General features: G+C 38.1%; 1 protein-coding gene across 1 annotated transcript; it reads right to left on the reverse strand.

Moving 5' to 3' along the window:
- Positions 1 to 1,985: 1,985 nt before the first annotated feature.
- LOC143879890 (putative protein phosphatase 2C 44) lies at positions 1,986 to 12,115 on the reverse strand. Its single transcript, XM_077382548.1, has 5 exons — positions 11,893 to 12,115; positions 10,718 to 10,963; positions 6,405 to 6,681; positions 6,137 to 6,291; positions 1,986 to 2,368 (listed from the first exon to the last, which is right to left on the reverse strand). Exons 1-5 carry the CDS (start codon positions 11,962 to 11,964, stop codon positions 2,228 to 2,230), a joined length of 891 nt encoding a protein of 296 aa, XP_077238663.1. The 5' UTR covers positions 11,965 to 12,115; the 3' UTR covers positions 1,986 to 2,227.
- Between the last annotated feature and the right edge of the window lie 5,079 nt (positions 12,116 to 17,194).

The raw sequence follows: 17,194 nt of genomic DNA on the forward strand, positions 1-17,194 counted from the left end.
CGTGGAGCCAGCTCTGGTCTTCTCTTGTTAGATATTATCTTAGACGAGAGACATGTATCCATGGAATAATGGTATTAATGTAGTTAGAATTGTATAATGGTTGCAATTGAGAGAGATAAAGAGAGAGATCCCCAAGTGGATTTTCTAATCAATTAAAGTTCTGGGCTTTGAGTTATTGTTCCCTGATCATCATATAATAAAGAAAGGGAAGGTGGTGGGTACAAAAATCCAAAAAATGAGGCATTTGCTATATTTAATAAGTTCCAGCTTGGGATGACGAGCCTCTCGGTATGGTTTCATCCTTTTAATTACAGGACTCCATGCAACCTTTGTTGATGCTTTCTGTACGTTTCACGTTTTCGATCACGGGCCCATAACGTACAATAAAAGAGACAGGTTCTGACTCAACCTCACGAGAGAGAGAGAGAGACTCTTACGAAATCGAGTTTGGGATTTTCATTATCCTGCTTTGTTTACAATTCATACATTTTGCAATTTAAAAAAAAGGAAAGACAAGCAGAGTTGTTGCAGTTATTAAAACATGGTAGTGTCAATATTGACAACCATGCTGTGAAAATGACACAATCTCACCTTGTCTTTTCCATTTTTATTGGCTGCTGACCGCTTTTTGAGAATTGTGATACCAAATTTTGATAGCCGACCCCAACTAGTTTTGGACAAAGGCTTAGTTGAGTAGAGTTGTAATACTAAATTTTTATGACGACACACACTCACCTTGTTTGGTAGTGCAAATATCAGTAGATCAATCATCCAATAATTAAAATGAGTTTATGCCCTACCGAAGCATTCCTTACCAGCACTATACATTTTGTGTCATTATCAAAACACGGTAGTGCAAATATATGTCGCCTTTGTTTGGGGAAATGATATTCCCCCTTCCCCACCAAAACGGATAAAATCCCCTCTGTTTTCCGGGTTTTTTTTGTTCTTGGGAGTTATGTGGGAGAAAAAAATACCCTGGGAGATAGGTGGGAAAAAAAAAAGTCCTAGAAGTATCCTGGTAAAATAAAAATCCCATGTTTGGTTGACCGGATTATGGTGGGAAAAAAAAAAAAACCTTTGTTTGGTTGCTTGAACTGTTGGGTAAAAAAAAATATTCTTCTCAAGCTTATTTTTGGTTCATAAGTTTATTTTTGTTCCGGGATGGGATGAAAAGGCAATCATTACAAAAGTGGGATTAAAAAGTTCACCACACAAGCAATCATTACAAGAGTGGGATTAAAAAAACCTAGTGCTAAAAGGCAACCAAACATGGGATGGGACCAAAATTTAACTAACTCTTCCTGTGACCAAAATTTAACTGGCAACCAAACGGGTGAGAATGGTTCACTGCTTAGGATAAATTCACCCACTTTAATGGTTTTCTTTTGCCTAAATATCTAGCCTTCGCATTGCTAGAGATGAATTTGCCTGAAAATCATACTTACTGGATGAGAAAAAAATGATAAAGTCATTCATATCATATGGTCAGCAAAGTTCAGTTGGAATGATTTTCTCACCACGTGAAGGGCCTCAGGTGAAACTTCTCGTACAAAAGCTTCACAGTACTATCCCCTCTCGTGAAATATCAGCCCCCTTTTTTTCTTCTAAGATTAGATGAGAGCACATCTAGTTCCCATCCATAAATGCAAACCCAGCAATATCAGCAAATGGGCTACTAGATCCTACGGTAGGATGACGACGATGTGTTTTTGTGTGTGTGTGTGTGTGTGTGAATGGATATCAGAAGATCATATAGATGTTTTCATCAAACGGTTAAATTTCACTTATGGGATTTGATGGGCAGCAGACCGTTGTGTTAGAAACCCAGAAGCATCTATACATAAATGCATACATGTAGAAAATCGTGACTGCACAGAGATAGAATCATGGGATTCAAGTGTTATTCAGCAGAACAAGACAAAGATCAGGACATGGAAGGGTCATGCATATCCAAGAATACAATGGAGTGAGAAACAAACAACTTGTAACAGAAAACATATGAATCTATAAATAAATGCATACATATATATACACAAAGTACATTTTGTATGTTCAATACAAGCCTCACTCTATTAATCACACCCCACCTCGTCGTCATGACAAATAAATGGATGATTCTCAGTACAGATTTAAGCGCCTCAACTTGCTTCAACATGAACAAATGGACAAAGCCAGAAAGCCAGCAAGAATCATGATGCGAGACCACACTGATGATGGGCTCCTTTCAGCATATGAAACGAATGACGATACATGAAATATCATCCTTGCTCTTCCTTGCCAATGCCTCTGTGGTTAAACGCTTGGCCGCCACTTGTGGGTCTTTGATGGATTTCACCAGATCGACAGCTTCTTGGTTTTTCATCACCTGAATAGCGAGGCAGAACAGTGGAATTTACCACTACATGTGTTACACAATATTAAACTCATTACAAGCAATGACAAGTAAGAAGGAAAATCGAAAATAGAAAAACAGAAAGCTGAGCTTTCACAAGCTCGAGCTCGATGTTTCACTTGAAAGTCTCTCTTTGGCAAACGACTCAGCCCACTCATTGAGCTCTCTTAGCACATGCAAATAGGGAGCATCGGGCTCTCTACAAAGATCAAGGATTTTGTCAATAACATGTGCAAATCTCCATGACTTACAGCCCAAGCAGTAGCATTCGAAGAATGCCCTTCCACCAAAGTCTCAAGATAGCTAGCTCGCAAGTAAAGCTAATCCAGTAGAGCATGACCGTCGGCCACTTTATTCTTCAATTCTTTCACTAATCAGCTCGGAGTATCCTCTTCTCAAATCATTTCTACCCCACACCCCACCCCTTCTAATGCAGCCTCAAAATCGTCAAATAGGGGCTCCCGGATGATCCCACATCAACTTCTAAACAGAATAGGTGATTTGCACGATTGACACATTTTTCCTATGATTTGGCAGACACTTCGAATTTATTGCCGACTCACGTGTCCTGCCGTGTCTGACACGACACGCGCGTCCACATGTGTCGACACTCCTTTGGACACTTTTACTTGTATTGCTGGAAGTGTTAGACTTAATGTGAGTGTGTGGACATTTTTTGTACTGTGTAAGTGTGACATTCTGTTTTTTTATTGAATATTGTGTTTACCTCATTTAGACAACTCGTATCCATGTCGAAATTGGACACATGAATCTATATCCACAAATCATGATTACATATACTTTCTATTTTAACCGTGTCCCCGTTTATAAAGTTTGGGGGTTTGCCATGTCCGACGCTCCGTGTCCGTGTCGACACGCGACACTCGTCAGTGTCCACAAATCGTAGCATTTTTCTGATGTGGAAAGGTTATCCTACGGTTATGGTTTTAAATTTCGGCCGAAATATTTCGATTTCGACTGCTACCAAAACGAAATCCACTTGGATTTGGAAAAATACCAGATTTCGCCCAAAATTTTGAAATTTTGTTAATGTTCCGGTCAAAATATGTAAAACATGCAACTTTTCATACCAAAAAGCAAAGCTTTTGTCGAAATGTCGACATTTTGATACAAACCGATACAAAAAAGGCGAACAACGAGATTCCTTTAAGATATTATTACTAAAAAGCAATAAAAAAGAAAAAGAAAAACCAGTGGTGAAGAATCTTACCTGAATTTCAGCCTTGATTTCGTACCAAAATATTTCCATGATTTTACAAGATTTCAGCTGACATTTCTTACCGAAACGGAAATGTTTTCATTTCGCTATTGACCGAAACCAAAATTTAAAACCTTTCCTACAGTATTTATATGAGTTTACAGATTTGCGTGAGTTGACATATTCGCCTGAACTGGATAAACATTGACTTATCTTCCTTGGTAAGATAAAGATTTATTTTCGAAGAAGAATGTAGGCAGCTTGAATTACAAAATTGAGAGAGAGAGAGAGAGAGAGAGCGAGGGGGGGGGGGGGGGGGGTGCACTTTCAACAAGTTTGATAATTGTGAGTTTCATAAGATAAAAATTAAGAAAGAGTGACCAAATCTAGTAAGTATATTTGCAGTATACTACACCAATATCTGTCACATAATTATACTTATAGAATTGAATTTGAAATATGGTGTATATATTATGTACAAATATTTAAATGAAATACATTTGAAATGTCATGTATTGAATTATCACACATGTCACTAGGTGTTCGATGTTGTTAAACCATTACGGGGTTTTTTGTTTAATTTAGTTTTTTAGAGTGTATTTGTGCTTATTCTAGCGCTTTAAGAAATTTTATCTTAAATGCCCATCATTTGCGCATGCTTTTCCATGATTTTACAGAATTTCCACCATAATTTCCATAAAAGAACCAACATGTTTTCGTTTTTGTCAAGACTGAAATGCGTACCGAAACCTTGGTTTGAATCTGTTTTAAGTATTCATTACCGTTAACTACATCTAATGTTCTAAAAGGTCCTTGATTACACGGAACATTAAGGAGTCCCCTTGATAATCCATGCACTGGTCCTACTACACAAACTTTAGTTAGCCACTTATTGTTCTGTAAGCTTACCTGTTCTCTCCAAAGCGACGATGCAACATAAGTAGTAATATATGGTGTAAGAAGGTTCATGGTGCGCAAAGATTCGGTAATCGAGTCCCTTATCTCGGGAGATAGCATTCGCATGAACGATGGCAAAGAAAAGAATAAATACTTGCGACTGTCTTAAAAAAAAGGCAAGTTAACATGGCTAGTTAAAGCGTATTTTGCATGGAGGATGAAGCATCTTTGTCACATCTTTTAGTCCATTGGCCCCAATCTCATCGTCTATAGATAAACATCATAAAAGGCTTTGGGGTGGATTGGTTATTACAAAGATCTATCAAGACAATATTAATGGAGTGGGCAGACCTTTTGGTGAAGTGGGAAGAGATCTCTATAGCGGTTGGCATCGTATGCGATAATTTGGCATATATGGAAGGAAAAGAACAACCGAATATTAAAAGACCAAAAGAGAGGTTGGGGAAGGATATTACTTGACATAAAAACAGATCTCATTGCATGGAGTAGGAGGGAAATCCTAAGAAATTGGAAGTGATCATATTCGAAAGGAAGAAGAAATCAATAGTGGCACCAAGATGGAACCCGCCTCCTCTTGGGTGGATCAAATTGAACTTTGATAGTAGTTCGAAGGCGACCCAGGGAGAGTGGGGATCAAAGGCCTTTTCAGAGACCCTAATGGATGAGTGGTATTCACTTTTTTGCACACGTCTCTAGGCCGCTAATCATTGAAGGGTACTGCTGAACGTAATTGCTTGGGCAACCACTAAAGCAATAGGACCACAAGCGCTTGTGGACATCATCATGGACATTATTGCTCAGAAGTTTTAGCATATGCACTGCTCTTCCAACGAAGATGCTTACAAATGGGCTAAAGAAGGTGCTGGTAATGAGGGGAAGGTAACTGTACCAGCAGAATCACCTAACACATAGGTCTCAGGATTTAGAGTGACAGGTTGAGAGGGAGAGACGGCCAAGTCAGTTGGATCTTAGGCTTGCTGGGTGATATTGTGAGTAGGGACTGTTACTGGTAGGTTGCTGACCACCGCTACAGGCCAATTAGGTTCTAAAATGTATATGCATGAGTGGGACATCTTGTCTCCATTTGTGTAATCTCGTTTTGAAAATAATATTAGTTACCTTTCAAAAAAAAATATGGTGCGAGACTTGGGAGCATTGGAGAACACAACATGTCCTTGCAGTTAAGATAAATAGAAATTATCATATATATAGGGAAATGATATCTGCGCCAAGTGTTTCGATAAACATGCGCTCCAATTGTTTGTCGTGTAGTATTTAAAGGGTTTAAGAACCGTAATATCCTCTGAAATCCCTTTAAATACTACACGACAAACAAGTGGAGCGCTTGTTTATCGAAACACCTTGGCGCAGATATCATTTCCCTATATATATATATATATATATATATATATATATATATGAGAAAACTGTTGGCGATTTTTTTGGTGCACTTGAGTTGTTATAACGCCTCCCAGTACACAAAGCTAGAAATCAATAAAATATTTATATTTGCAAATGAATAAAGGTAAACACCAATAATGAATTAACAAAATGTAGAGCTCCATGCACCAAATGCTGATAAGAACAGAAGTTGAAGGACTAACCTTCCACAAGCCATCGCTGGCCAATATAACAAACTCCATAGTTGAGTCTATCGGTACATGTCTTACGTCGGGCTCTGAACTTAAATGTGCTTTGAGGCTTTGATCACCGAATGCACGTGCAACTGCAAGTTGGCCATTAACACGGGGCACGTCTCCTGAAATATGTTGAATCATAAAAGGGCTTACACAAGTCCATCTAGTAGAAGCATAGGTTTTTAGCTTGTTGCTAAGATCACTACCTACATATAATTATAGAAAATAAAAATACCAGGAAGAATCGTCACAAAACCGCCTTGTTTTTCAATTCTTTTCCGTTCCATGTGAGGTTCATGGTCAACAGTGATCTGATTAGCAGCACCCCGCTCACACAAAACAGCTCTCGAGTCACCTATGTTTGCTATCCACAAGTCTTTACCATCAATAACAATGGCAGTAACTGCTGTTGAACCACCAGGCCCCAACCGTGTCGAATTTTCAAGAATGAATTTGTCTGTGGAACGGTAGGCATTTTTTATTGCCACGGAGGGGTCCTTCCAGAAACTTGCCTGTAACAAGGATAGAGAATAAATGTGAGTGAGATTATACATTCAAATGGACCGACAATAATTCAGAGGATAAGATATACAAAAGGCTAAGGAATCTTTTGAGTACTTGAGGAAACTATTAAGGAGATAACTTGCTTTTCTTATAGCATGAAAAGACTTGCTTTTCTTACAACAAGGACAACACCAAAGAAAGGCTGTACGTGAGATGAAAGGCCGAAAAAAACAAAAGCAAAATAGGGATTTAGAACCTAGACAAAACAGAGTAAGAGGCATCATCATCAAGGAATTGGACTATCTCAGATGAGCTAGAAGAGTATGTGAGAGGTAGGTTCTTTTTATTATCCAGCCAATCAGCACTTTTGCTTGCCCTCTATGAATGATGTGGGAAATCTTCCAGCATTTCCCAATGAGAAGAGTGTAAAATATGCTTACAGTGTAAAACACAGCTTAGGAGGTATTGATTTTGAGAGGACCATGACGGGGATGAGAGAATCACTTTCGATCCAGAAGCCACAGAGGAAATTTGTCTCTCGCATGTTGAATGCCTTTGAGGATAGGCAGAAACACGGAAATCATATTAGAAATGAAAAAAGCTAAATGTAAGTCCCAGCTAAAAAGATGATGCTTGAGTTGCAAATCAACCCACCACATCCACACATCTCTGGTTGAGCTTTTCAGCACCATCCATAGTCAGTTTGATCCAAGCGTCCAGGTGCAAGCCAAAGAACAGGGGTGATCTTTGGCGATTGCAGTAAACAGTTCATTTTCTTCGATATAGATGGTTCATTTTCTTGGATACAGACTAGAAAATTTTGGTGCCATGGAACTTGGCATAAACTCTAGCACTCCAGATGAGCCCGGAGACATAGCAGATGACGGCAGACAGAATTTTCTGGACGTACCAAATGTGGGCCTCTGATTCTTCATTTCAGAAATACAAAGGGCATCTGAACGCAAGCCTGAGCTGCATGGATTTGAGCCTTATTTGAGTTTCTTGGGGAGATGACTTGCTCCAAATAAGAGCATGCCACCGGATTTTTTGAGAGGGGGTTCTGACATGGTTCCAAGCATGATGAAGGGAGAAGTTTCAATTGAGAGAGTTGTACCAGATCCGTTTGTCTTGGGTGAGCTCTGCAGGGAGAGATAAATGATTGGTTTGGGACAGAATTGTTATATTAGTCGATTGGAAATACACATTTATGGTCCAAGAGGACAATGTGTTATTGATGCTCAAGCTGACAAGAGCAATTGGAATATCTGATATCCATTTCTCGTACAAGAGGCTAACTTGTGCTCCATTGCCAATAAGCCCGTGAGAATCTTGGTAAGAGAAATCGGTTCAAGGAAAATATGCCACGCCAAATGCTTGATCCTTCTGCTGCAGGGGTGGCTTTCCAGGGGAGAGATTATGAAGATATCTATCTACAATTAATGAAGAGGATCCAGATCATGTTTGAGGTCATCATTCCCCAACCAAGTTTCACGAAACCCACTGAGTATAGGTTTGTGATTCTTCTGATAACACGGTCACCTTCATCAAGGGGTCAGCAAACCAAACGCTGAACATCCACTCTTTAGAGAAGCAAAGAAAAAGGACTGGAAGAGGCTTTCTATTTGTTTGATAATTGAAATGGGAATTTGAAGGCATGGACAAGGTGGATGGGAATGACTGATAGCATGTGTTTGATGAGAGTGATCTTTCCTCCATGGAAGAAGAGTTCTACACCAACCCGCAATTTGACAATTGATAGAGTCGACCAGGTGGGAAAATGCTTCTCTTAGGCTTCCCATAACAAAAATGTACCCCCAAGATACATAAAGAGGGAATTGACCTTGGGAAATTTTGGGGACCATTAATTTTCTTTTTCCTACCAGGAGAGATTTTACTGAAGATGATTTTTCTCTTGGTTTTATTGATCAGTGGTTAGCAGCGGCTTGGTAGTGAGAAAGGAGGAAGTTAAGGGATTCAATGCTTTCGATGTTCCCCCTAAGAAAGATGAGAATATCATCAACATAAAGAAGGTGGCATATAGGGTTGGAATACGATGAGAAGATGGCTTCGGAGGAATTTTGATAAACCGCTCTCTCCCAACATGTCTGATGGAGAAGGATCCAATATCATGAAGAGGGAAGGCCGCCACCTTCGTTGTTGAGGCCCTTAAACTTCTTAAGGAGTTGGAATACGATGAGAAGATGGCTTTGGAGGAATTTCTCACTCCGAGAGAAATTTCGATAGGGATTTGGAAGAAACAGTGGAAACAGTTTAAAAAGGATGCAAGAGAGAACATGGAGGAGCTCAAAAAATTAACAGGAAAGACAGATGCAAAGAGTGTATATGTTCCTATCTATAAGCTCCCTCACTTCAAGGATGCTTTAGAAGAGGAAAGGAGGACCGTCGACGGCGGTGGGAAGAGGAGAAAGCGGTTGAGATAGAAAGGTTAGAAAAACTGGTGGCAGTTTCTGTAGGGAGTTCAAAGAATCTCGAGATTCGCTAGACAGGGAAGTAAGTCAGGAAGTTCGAGAACGGCTGGGAAAGGAAGAAGGCAAAGATAAAGGCAAAATGATTGAGCAATACTCAAGGGGTAGAGGATAATGGTTATAGGAATTTGATGAAATATTGGCTATAGGAGATTTTTTGGGATAGGCTATGACGTTGACATTGAAGCTACAAAAAAATGTCTATGGCAATGACGATAAGAGATTTGAAGGAAAAAAGGGAGAATCATACTGAACAGGAGCTTGGGAAGCAGGTTGAAGGTAAGGGGGCTGAGGGTCGTGAACCCTAAAGGAAATATCTTTCGGGGCTGAGGGTCGTGAACCCTAAAGGAAATATCTTTCGGCCCCCCCTCCTGTAGATAGTTAGTTTTTAGGTTTGATGCTTTTTGGTGTTAGTCTTTGGCTTTTTGTGATCTTTTCAGGTTGTTGATATTATGGGTATGCTGGAAAAAAGAAAGTTAGCATAGTTTTTTGGAAGATGATGGTAGAATTTTCTTTTTACAAGTGATAAGAGGCTTGTTTTTTTTAGAAAAGAATAGACTCAAAGTGGTGGTAGTTTCAGGGTAAGGTTGTTTAAAGGTTGTGATTCGAGTGTTATGAAAGAAGATGGTTGGTTAACTTATAAGGTGGTTAGTTTGTAAAGAAGGTGGATTTTATTATTCTAGAGGTTGCAAGTGAGCGAAGAACACGATGAAGATTTTCACTATGCTGATTAGGGATTTTGTCAGATCAAGCTTGTCATGATGTAACTAAGAATTGTCCTTTTCGCTTTATCTTTAGGTCAAGAGTATACTCTTGACTCATCATACTAAGTAAATGCAAGTTGGGACCTCTGGTCCCAATGTAATTCTCATAGTATAAATATATTTTGTCAATTTTCAAAAAAAAAAACATGGACAGGGAGGGTAACTGAACTTTTTCTCATTCAGTAAGAGAGGCCAACGAGGTAGCCAACTCGTAGGCCAAAGATGCATTAGTCAGCATAGGCATATCTAGGGCAACATCTACCCCATGTATAATTTTTGGGCAGTTTTTGCCTGTGTTTTTTTTTCTTTCTTAATGAATCTTGTTGCCTAATTCAAAATTTTTGTAGGTGATGTTGAATAGGCTCTAATTGGATGGAAATCGGTGGAGAGAGGATTGATGATTTAGGAATTAAGCTGACAAAAGTAGTGTTCCAAGATTTGGAAGACATTTGTTGGTGAATTGAGGACTGCCAACTATAGGGTCTCAATTGACTACTTGAAACACTCAATTATGGTACTCAAACATTCAAAGGAACAGACCATACGGTTGGCTAGTTAGACTAAAAAAAATGAATGATTAGTTGAGGCCAAACATAAAAGGATGTGACTTAGTTAACACTTGAGATAAAAAATGCATAGGATTAAAGCATTCTTCCTCATATCCCTCTTTGTGTAAAACTTCTTGTAGGTTTCCTTCCCCATGATTAATTAAAAAATAAATAAACTGAGGAAAATACATAGAGATCTAAAAAAAAAGAGTAGCATGGATAAAGAGAAGAAAAAAGACACATCACCTCTTTGAGTATGTTGTTAAAAAGGTTGTCCTTCAAATAACTTGGCACGCCATCCCCCAAATGTCCATCGAAAATGGCGAATAACCCGAGCTCATGACTCTTCTCAAATCTATACTCAGCAAAATGATAGTCCTCCATATCATGACCTGATTTCCCTTCTACTAAGTGGAATCCATGAACCACTCTGTTACCAGATGACTTACTTCTCCCTTTTCCGGTATCCGGGGATGATGAATTAAGGACATTCTTTACAGCCACCAAGACACATCAAAACATAGAAGAAATCAGGAAAATTCAAACTCTAATTAACCTAATACTTTAAATAGAATTCCATGAGAGCAAATACACCAAAGCATATTCAATCCAATCAAAAAATTTAGGCCCTGTTCGTTAGGGATTGTCCCAACCAATTGTGAGCCCCAAACAGATTATTGGACTCCAAATTAAACGTAGTTTTGAATCCAATAATCAGTTTGGGCCTCTCAATCGGTTGTCAAAATCTCAAACGAACAGGGCCTTAGAGAAAGAAGACAGCTTATAAATAAGGTCTGACCATCCAGTTCTCAAAGGATGGAAAATAGAGTGCAGAAAAATAGCCAACACCTAGATTGCTGATTATAGACCACAGTAATAGAATCAATCAAAATCTTAACTATTGAATATAGATACTCTTAACTAAAATCTTAATTCAAAAAACATGATCCCAGAATCATCTACTTCTCTATGGTGCACAAAACCCCATAAAATATGTAGATTAGAAACTACATGAAGACATAACTTGTTCTTGGCTAAAACCTAATTACACAGATAAACAATACACAACTCCCAAGTAATTAAATCTCTAGAAAGAAACCCATAACAGAAAAGCTATCAGCTTCTTGGTCAAAGCCCATGTATAACTGAAAACTCCAAATAAAAGAACATTTTGATAACTTTCAGTTAGATAGATACACATCTTGGGTCAAACCCATGTGTGGCTGAAAACCCAAAAACAAGATCATGGAAATTTTACAATTAGAATTATGGGCAGGTAAATAGATAGATGCCCATGACCCAAAAGCTATCAAGCAAAGATTTTTAAGATTAAATACAGATGATAGATGGAAACCCATGAAGAAAATCATTAAAATTATGTACTTAGATGGATGGATAGATAGAAAAGTGATGATAATTACCTTGATTTTGCTAAGGAACTCGGGCTTCTTTCTAGTGCCAGACGAAGAGGAGGCAAAAGGCTGTTTCTCCATATCCGAAACATAAAGAGCAGGTACCACCCGATTGAATGAATGAATATCTAATATACTAACAAAGCTAGAAATTGAAGGGTGAGGGAAGGGAAGAGAATTCAACAAAATATGGTTGGCCTTGTATAATAATGATAATCTAATCTTATGGAATGGATGGATGTTCATGTTTATGTAGTTTCTTCGTTTGTGGTCTTTTCTTGTAGGCCCCACTTTCTCATCTACTTCTTTGAACTTTCCACACCTTTGACTTTATTTATGGCCACGCGGACTATCCTTCTCTTTTCCAGGATCCACTTGGAAACTACTGGAGTGCACCCTTTAAAATAGTAAAAAAGTAACAAAAATTTGGTCGATTTTGTCTTATTCATTTTTTTCATCTGAGGTGGCTGTTCTCTAATTGTCACCCCAGATCCCACCTCATATATATTGTCCAGTTCTAGGTCTTCTCAAGTTCTAGGTCTTCCCAGGAGAGTTCACATATATAGCCAGGGACTGTGGGATCTTACAATTCACCTCTCTAAGGGACCAACGTCCTCGCTGGCACACCGAATTACGGGAAGTACAACTCTGATACCATTCTATCATGCCCCGACCCCATTGTGTAAATATTGTGGGTTACCGTGGCCCACCCATGTAAAATAATAGAAAATTATATTAATCTTAGATGATTTACAATAAGCACAAGGAGTGTTTTTATAGAACACCCAAATGATAAACATAGCAAGAGAATAAGATAATTATGGAAAGACACTATCCTAATCTAATTCACTTGCCTAATCTAACCCAACCAACCAATATAGCCTAATCAAATAAAATCTTCTAATCTCATATTTGATCTTGATTTGATTTCATTCTCTAATAACCCACTCCGCAGGGTCCCCTTGAAGATGCTGAAAATTTGTATACCAAGGGAAAATGAGAGTTTACATATATAGCCGATGAATTTTCCCTCTCTCTTCGATGTGGAATCTTACACTAATACAAAAGTCCGTCGCAAAATGGCTTTCTACCAAATTGCCTAGCAATCCCCTAAAAAAAAATTTAAAAAAAAAATTTAACAATAACATTATGACAGTAAATTATATAATGATTTGATCCCAATATTTGTGTGATATTCTCACCGTAAAAAGTAAAATAACCTAGTATCTCGGTAATTTTTTATAAGCTCGAGAAAATTTTGAGATTTTATCGTTTTATCGAAAATGGTAAAAATGTCACTAGGGGTGTAAACGAGCCGAGCTTGGCCAGGCTCGGCTCGGGCTCGAACCAGGCTCGGCCAGGCTCCGAGCCTTGCCGAGCTCGGGTTATATTAAGTTCACACCCCTCATCTTCCCTGGACAGCCCTATCTAGTGTAATTTGACTACTTTTTTTACACTATGGGGGGTGGTCCAAGTAACAAATGGGGTTCCAAATATGAAGTGACATATTTTGCCTCCCCCTTTCACTCCATGGATAACCCTTTTAGTGTATATATTAATATATAATATATATATTTAAATATATTAAATTCTTAACGAGCCTTAACGAGCCTGGCCTAAATCGGGCTTGGCTTGTTAAGCTTAACGAGCCTGGCGAGCTGGCTCGGCTCGGCTCGGCTCGGCTCGTTAAGGATTCGAGCCGAGCTCGAGCGAGCTTCCGAGCCCGAGCCAAAATTGACACCCTTAAATGTCACGATACTTCGGAGATATTTATGATTTAACCTAACAAAATTTGACCTTCTTGTTTCTTTAAAGATGATTTAAACCTCAACACATCTCTCTTCCTTCTTTCTTATTCCATGATCAAGCCCATGTTCTAATATTCAGCTCATATTTATTTCAAGAAAATATAAGAGTGAGTAGAAGTAGAAGCTGGGAGAGCATAGCAAATAGCAATTAAATTGCTGAATGAATGAACAAGTGGCCCTCTCTTGTACTTTTGGCCTGCCCATATTCTTTTCAAAGAAAAATAAACATGTACATCATATAAAAGGGACTTGTTAGGGACTTTCGCAGAAAGGAATTTCGTGGCTGGCTGTTGGATGAGAGAGCAGCCACACAGGCTCACTTTTCAGCAGATTTTGTCTTATTCATGTAATTCATCTGAGGTTACTCTTATGAAAACAGCCAGCCGCGAAATGCCATTATGCAAAAGTCCCTAGCAAATCGCTATTAGGAATTTCTAGGTTTTATAGCTCAAGTTTTGATACTATACTGCTCACTCTCTTAAACAGTTTTTTGATTGGTTGTTGATATTTTCTTTGGATGGGGGCATGTAATAGGCTAATAGCCCTTACATCTAACTATGCAGGGGGGAATGTAAATATAGAAAAGAGTGCAATTATTAAAAAAGAGGAATGTGAAAATCAATTCCCTTGGGTGGTGTTGACTGTTGATTAGTATAATAAGCAGTATTAGAAGTCGTACAAGTAGTACATGTTAGATATTTATTGGGAGAACGAGGTAGAGGGGGGAATGGGTCAAAGTCAGGGATTGCGTGCGTTCAGCCATCCGCCACAACGCGTTGGTGCCCACAACGCGTTATCATTCCACCCCCGTGTTGCCCTCCACGCGTTATCAATTCTTTTATTCGTCCTACTAGTAAAAAACCCCGTGCATCGGTCAGCAAAGAACTGTATGAACCACATCATAGGTTGTTCCAAACCGTCCATGTGATGGAACACAACATAAATAGATTGTGCCCCAAAAATCATTTCCATAGGCTGATCCTAGCCGTCCAATCTATAGAGGTTTCCATAATTCCCCTTAAATCGGACGGTTAAGATCATCCTATAGATTTTTTATTAAAAAACCATAAAGGAGAGGGATAAGATTGAAATTATGTGGCTTTAATGGGTGCGTGTGATGTACGGGCCGACAAAAAACTGTACGGACCACGTCATAGGTTGATCCAAACCGTCAATGTGATGGAATACAACATAAATAGGTTGTGCCCCAAAAATCATTTCCGTAGGCTGATCCTAGCCCTCCAATCTATAGATGTTTCCATAATTCCTCTTAAATCGGATGGTTAAGATCACCCTATAAAATTTTTTATTAAAAAACTACAAAGGAAGGGGGTAAGATTGAAATTATATAGCTTTAATGGGTGCCTTTGTTAAAAGCATAAAGGAGGGGGTATGATTGAAAATATGTGAGTTGAATGGGTGCATTTGTTAAAAAAAGTCAAAAAAAGTGATGTGTAATTCTCATAGAATTTTCAAAAAAATCAAAAAATTCTCTTTTTTTCCATCCAGCTTATTATAGTAGATACACACTTGATGCTCTCTCTCTCTCTCTCTCTCTCTCTCTCACACACACACACACACACACATTTTTGAACTCAAATATAACCCTGTTTGTTTTGGATTTTGAGAACTAACTGTGAGTCCAATAATCAGTTTTGGATTCAAAATCAAGAGATTTTATATGGTGTAAGGCCTTACAACAATATGGTAGGGGTACCACCCTTGATATTTGATCCAACAGCAGTCAGCTGCTGTTGGATCAAATGTCAAGCGTGGTACTTCCACTGTACAAAGGCCTTATTGTTGTAAGGCCTTACACCATATAATTTCTCCAAAATCAAAGCTTTTTCCCAATCATAATTCGAACAAGTGAAAACACAAAAAATACGCTTGGTACATTTAAAATTTTGTCATTTACTAAAGGGAAATGATATCAACACTACAATGTTTTTATAAGATGAGCGACGGATGCTGTCAGAATATTAGAGAATAAAATCAAATCAAGATCAAATATTTTGAGATTAGAAGATTTGATTTGATTAGGCTGGATTGGTTGGTTGGTTGGGATAGATTAGGCAAGTGAATTAGATTAGGATAGTGTCTTTCAATAATTGCCTTATTCTCCATGTTTATCATTTGAGTGTTCTATAAAAACACTCCTTGTGTTTAATGTAAATCATCCAAGAATTAGTGAAATCTTCTCCTAATTTTACAAAATATTACGGTTCTCAAAAAACTTTTACAAGCCCTCTAAATACTAAACGGAAAGATGCTTTTGCTTATCTTATAAAAAGAGTGGAGTGCTGAAATCATTTCCCTTGCTAAAATGAGGTAAAATTGGAAAGTTGATAAAAATGCATTTAATACGTTTAAAACATGTTTAAAACGCATTTTAAATGTTTTCTTAAAAAAAATGGAGTTTTTTAGTCGTAAAAAGTTTTAAATGAAGTATTAAACGGCGAACATACAAAACACGTTTGTTTTTTTGAAAAAAATGACATTTAAAACAAAGTTTTGCTAAGTATGTTCCCAACTGTCTTAAAAGTGTTCCTTGATCATCATGCACGGCCTAATGACCCTTATTACCTAATGACACAATATTATCCCAGGGTTGAGCCTCTAGCTCAATTGGTCGCTTTGTTCTTTAACTTAGAGGTTGGAGGTTCAATCCCAGCTTACATACCAAAGAAAAAAAAAAGAGAGGCAATATTCGGCTAGCCAGATGTTCAAAAAATTCAGAAAAAATTTGAGAAATTTTTGGGAAAAATGTTTTTTTTTTTTTTTTCCATTTACAATGCATATCTACTATAACCATTCTTATTTTTTTTTAAATGACGTACAACACGAGCCATGGAAGGATGGTTAAGTGCATGTGTTTGCTAGATTAGGATGTGAATTCAAAGTTCACCACAATGTCTTTTAAAATAGATTTGCATTTCTCACTAGATTTGCAACTAATGTATGGGAAATGATGAATTATTCCTTAATTTCAACTTTAATTCAGAAAATTTTGAATTATTTGAGACTTTTTGAAGTTAAGAATTTTAATTATCCAGCATGCTTTTAAGCATTAATTGGGAGTTATACAGTCACAAATACTCCTACCTCTGTTTAGAAGATAGAAAAAAAGGTGTTGCCAAATCATACGCTCAAGCACTGAGCTCTGAATTCTGCGAAATTGCTAGAATACAAGCCTTTAGAAATTGACATTGGGGATTGTTGAGACGTGTCTTATTTCTACACGTTATGTTAGTTGCCTAATGGTTGGGGGGAGTCCTATTCTAGTTAAACTAGGTGTGGAGTTAGGTTTATGTGAAGGGGAGTGATGAATCGACTCCCCATGTGTCATTCTCTCTCCTCTAGGTTAGAGAGAGATAGACACATGGGGAGTCGATTTATCCATTTGGGGAGTCGATTTATCACTGCCCTTATGTGAAACCTAATATGTAAGGTTTTGTAGACACAAGGAAAAGGTGGCCGGAGATTAGCCAATCTAGTCACCG

This window comes from Tasmannia lanceolata, unplaced genomic scaffold (assembly GCF_043159265.1).
Source record: "Tasmannia lanceolata isolate RefF3 unplaced genomic scaffold, GAP_Taslan_0.1 ptg000006l, whole genome shotgun sequence".
Taxonomy (NCBI): Eukaryota; Viridiplantae; Streptophyta; class Magnoliopsida; order Canellales; family Winteraceae; genus Tasmannia; species Tasmannia lanceolata.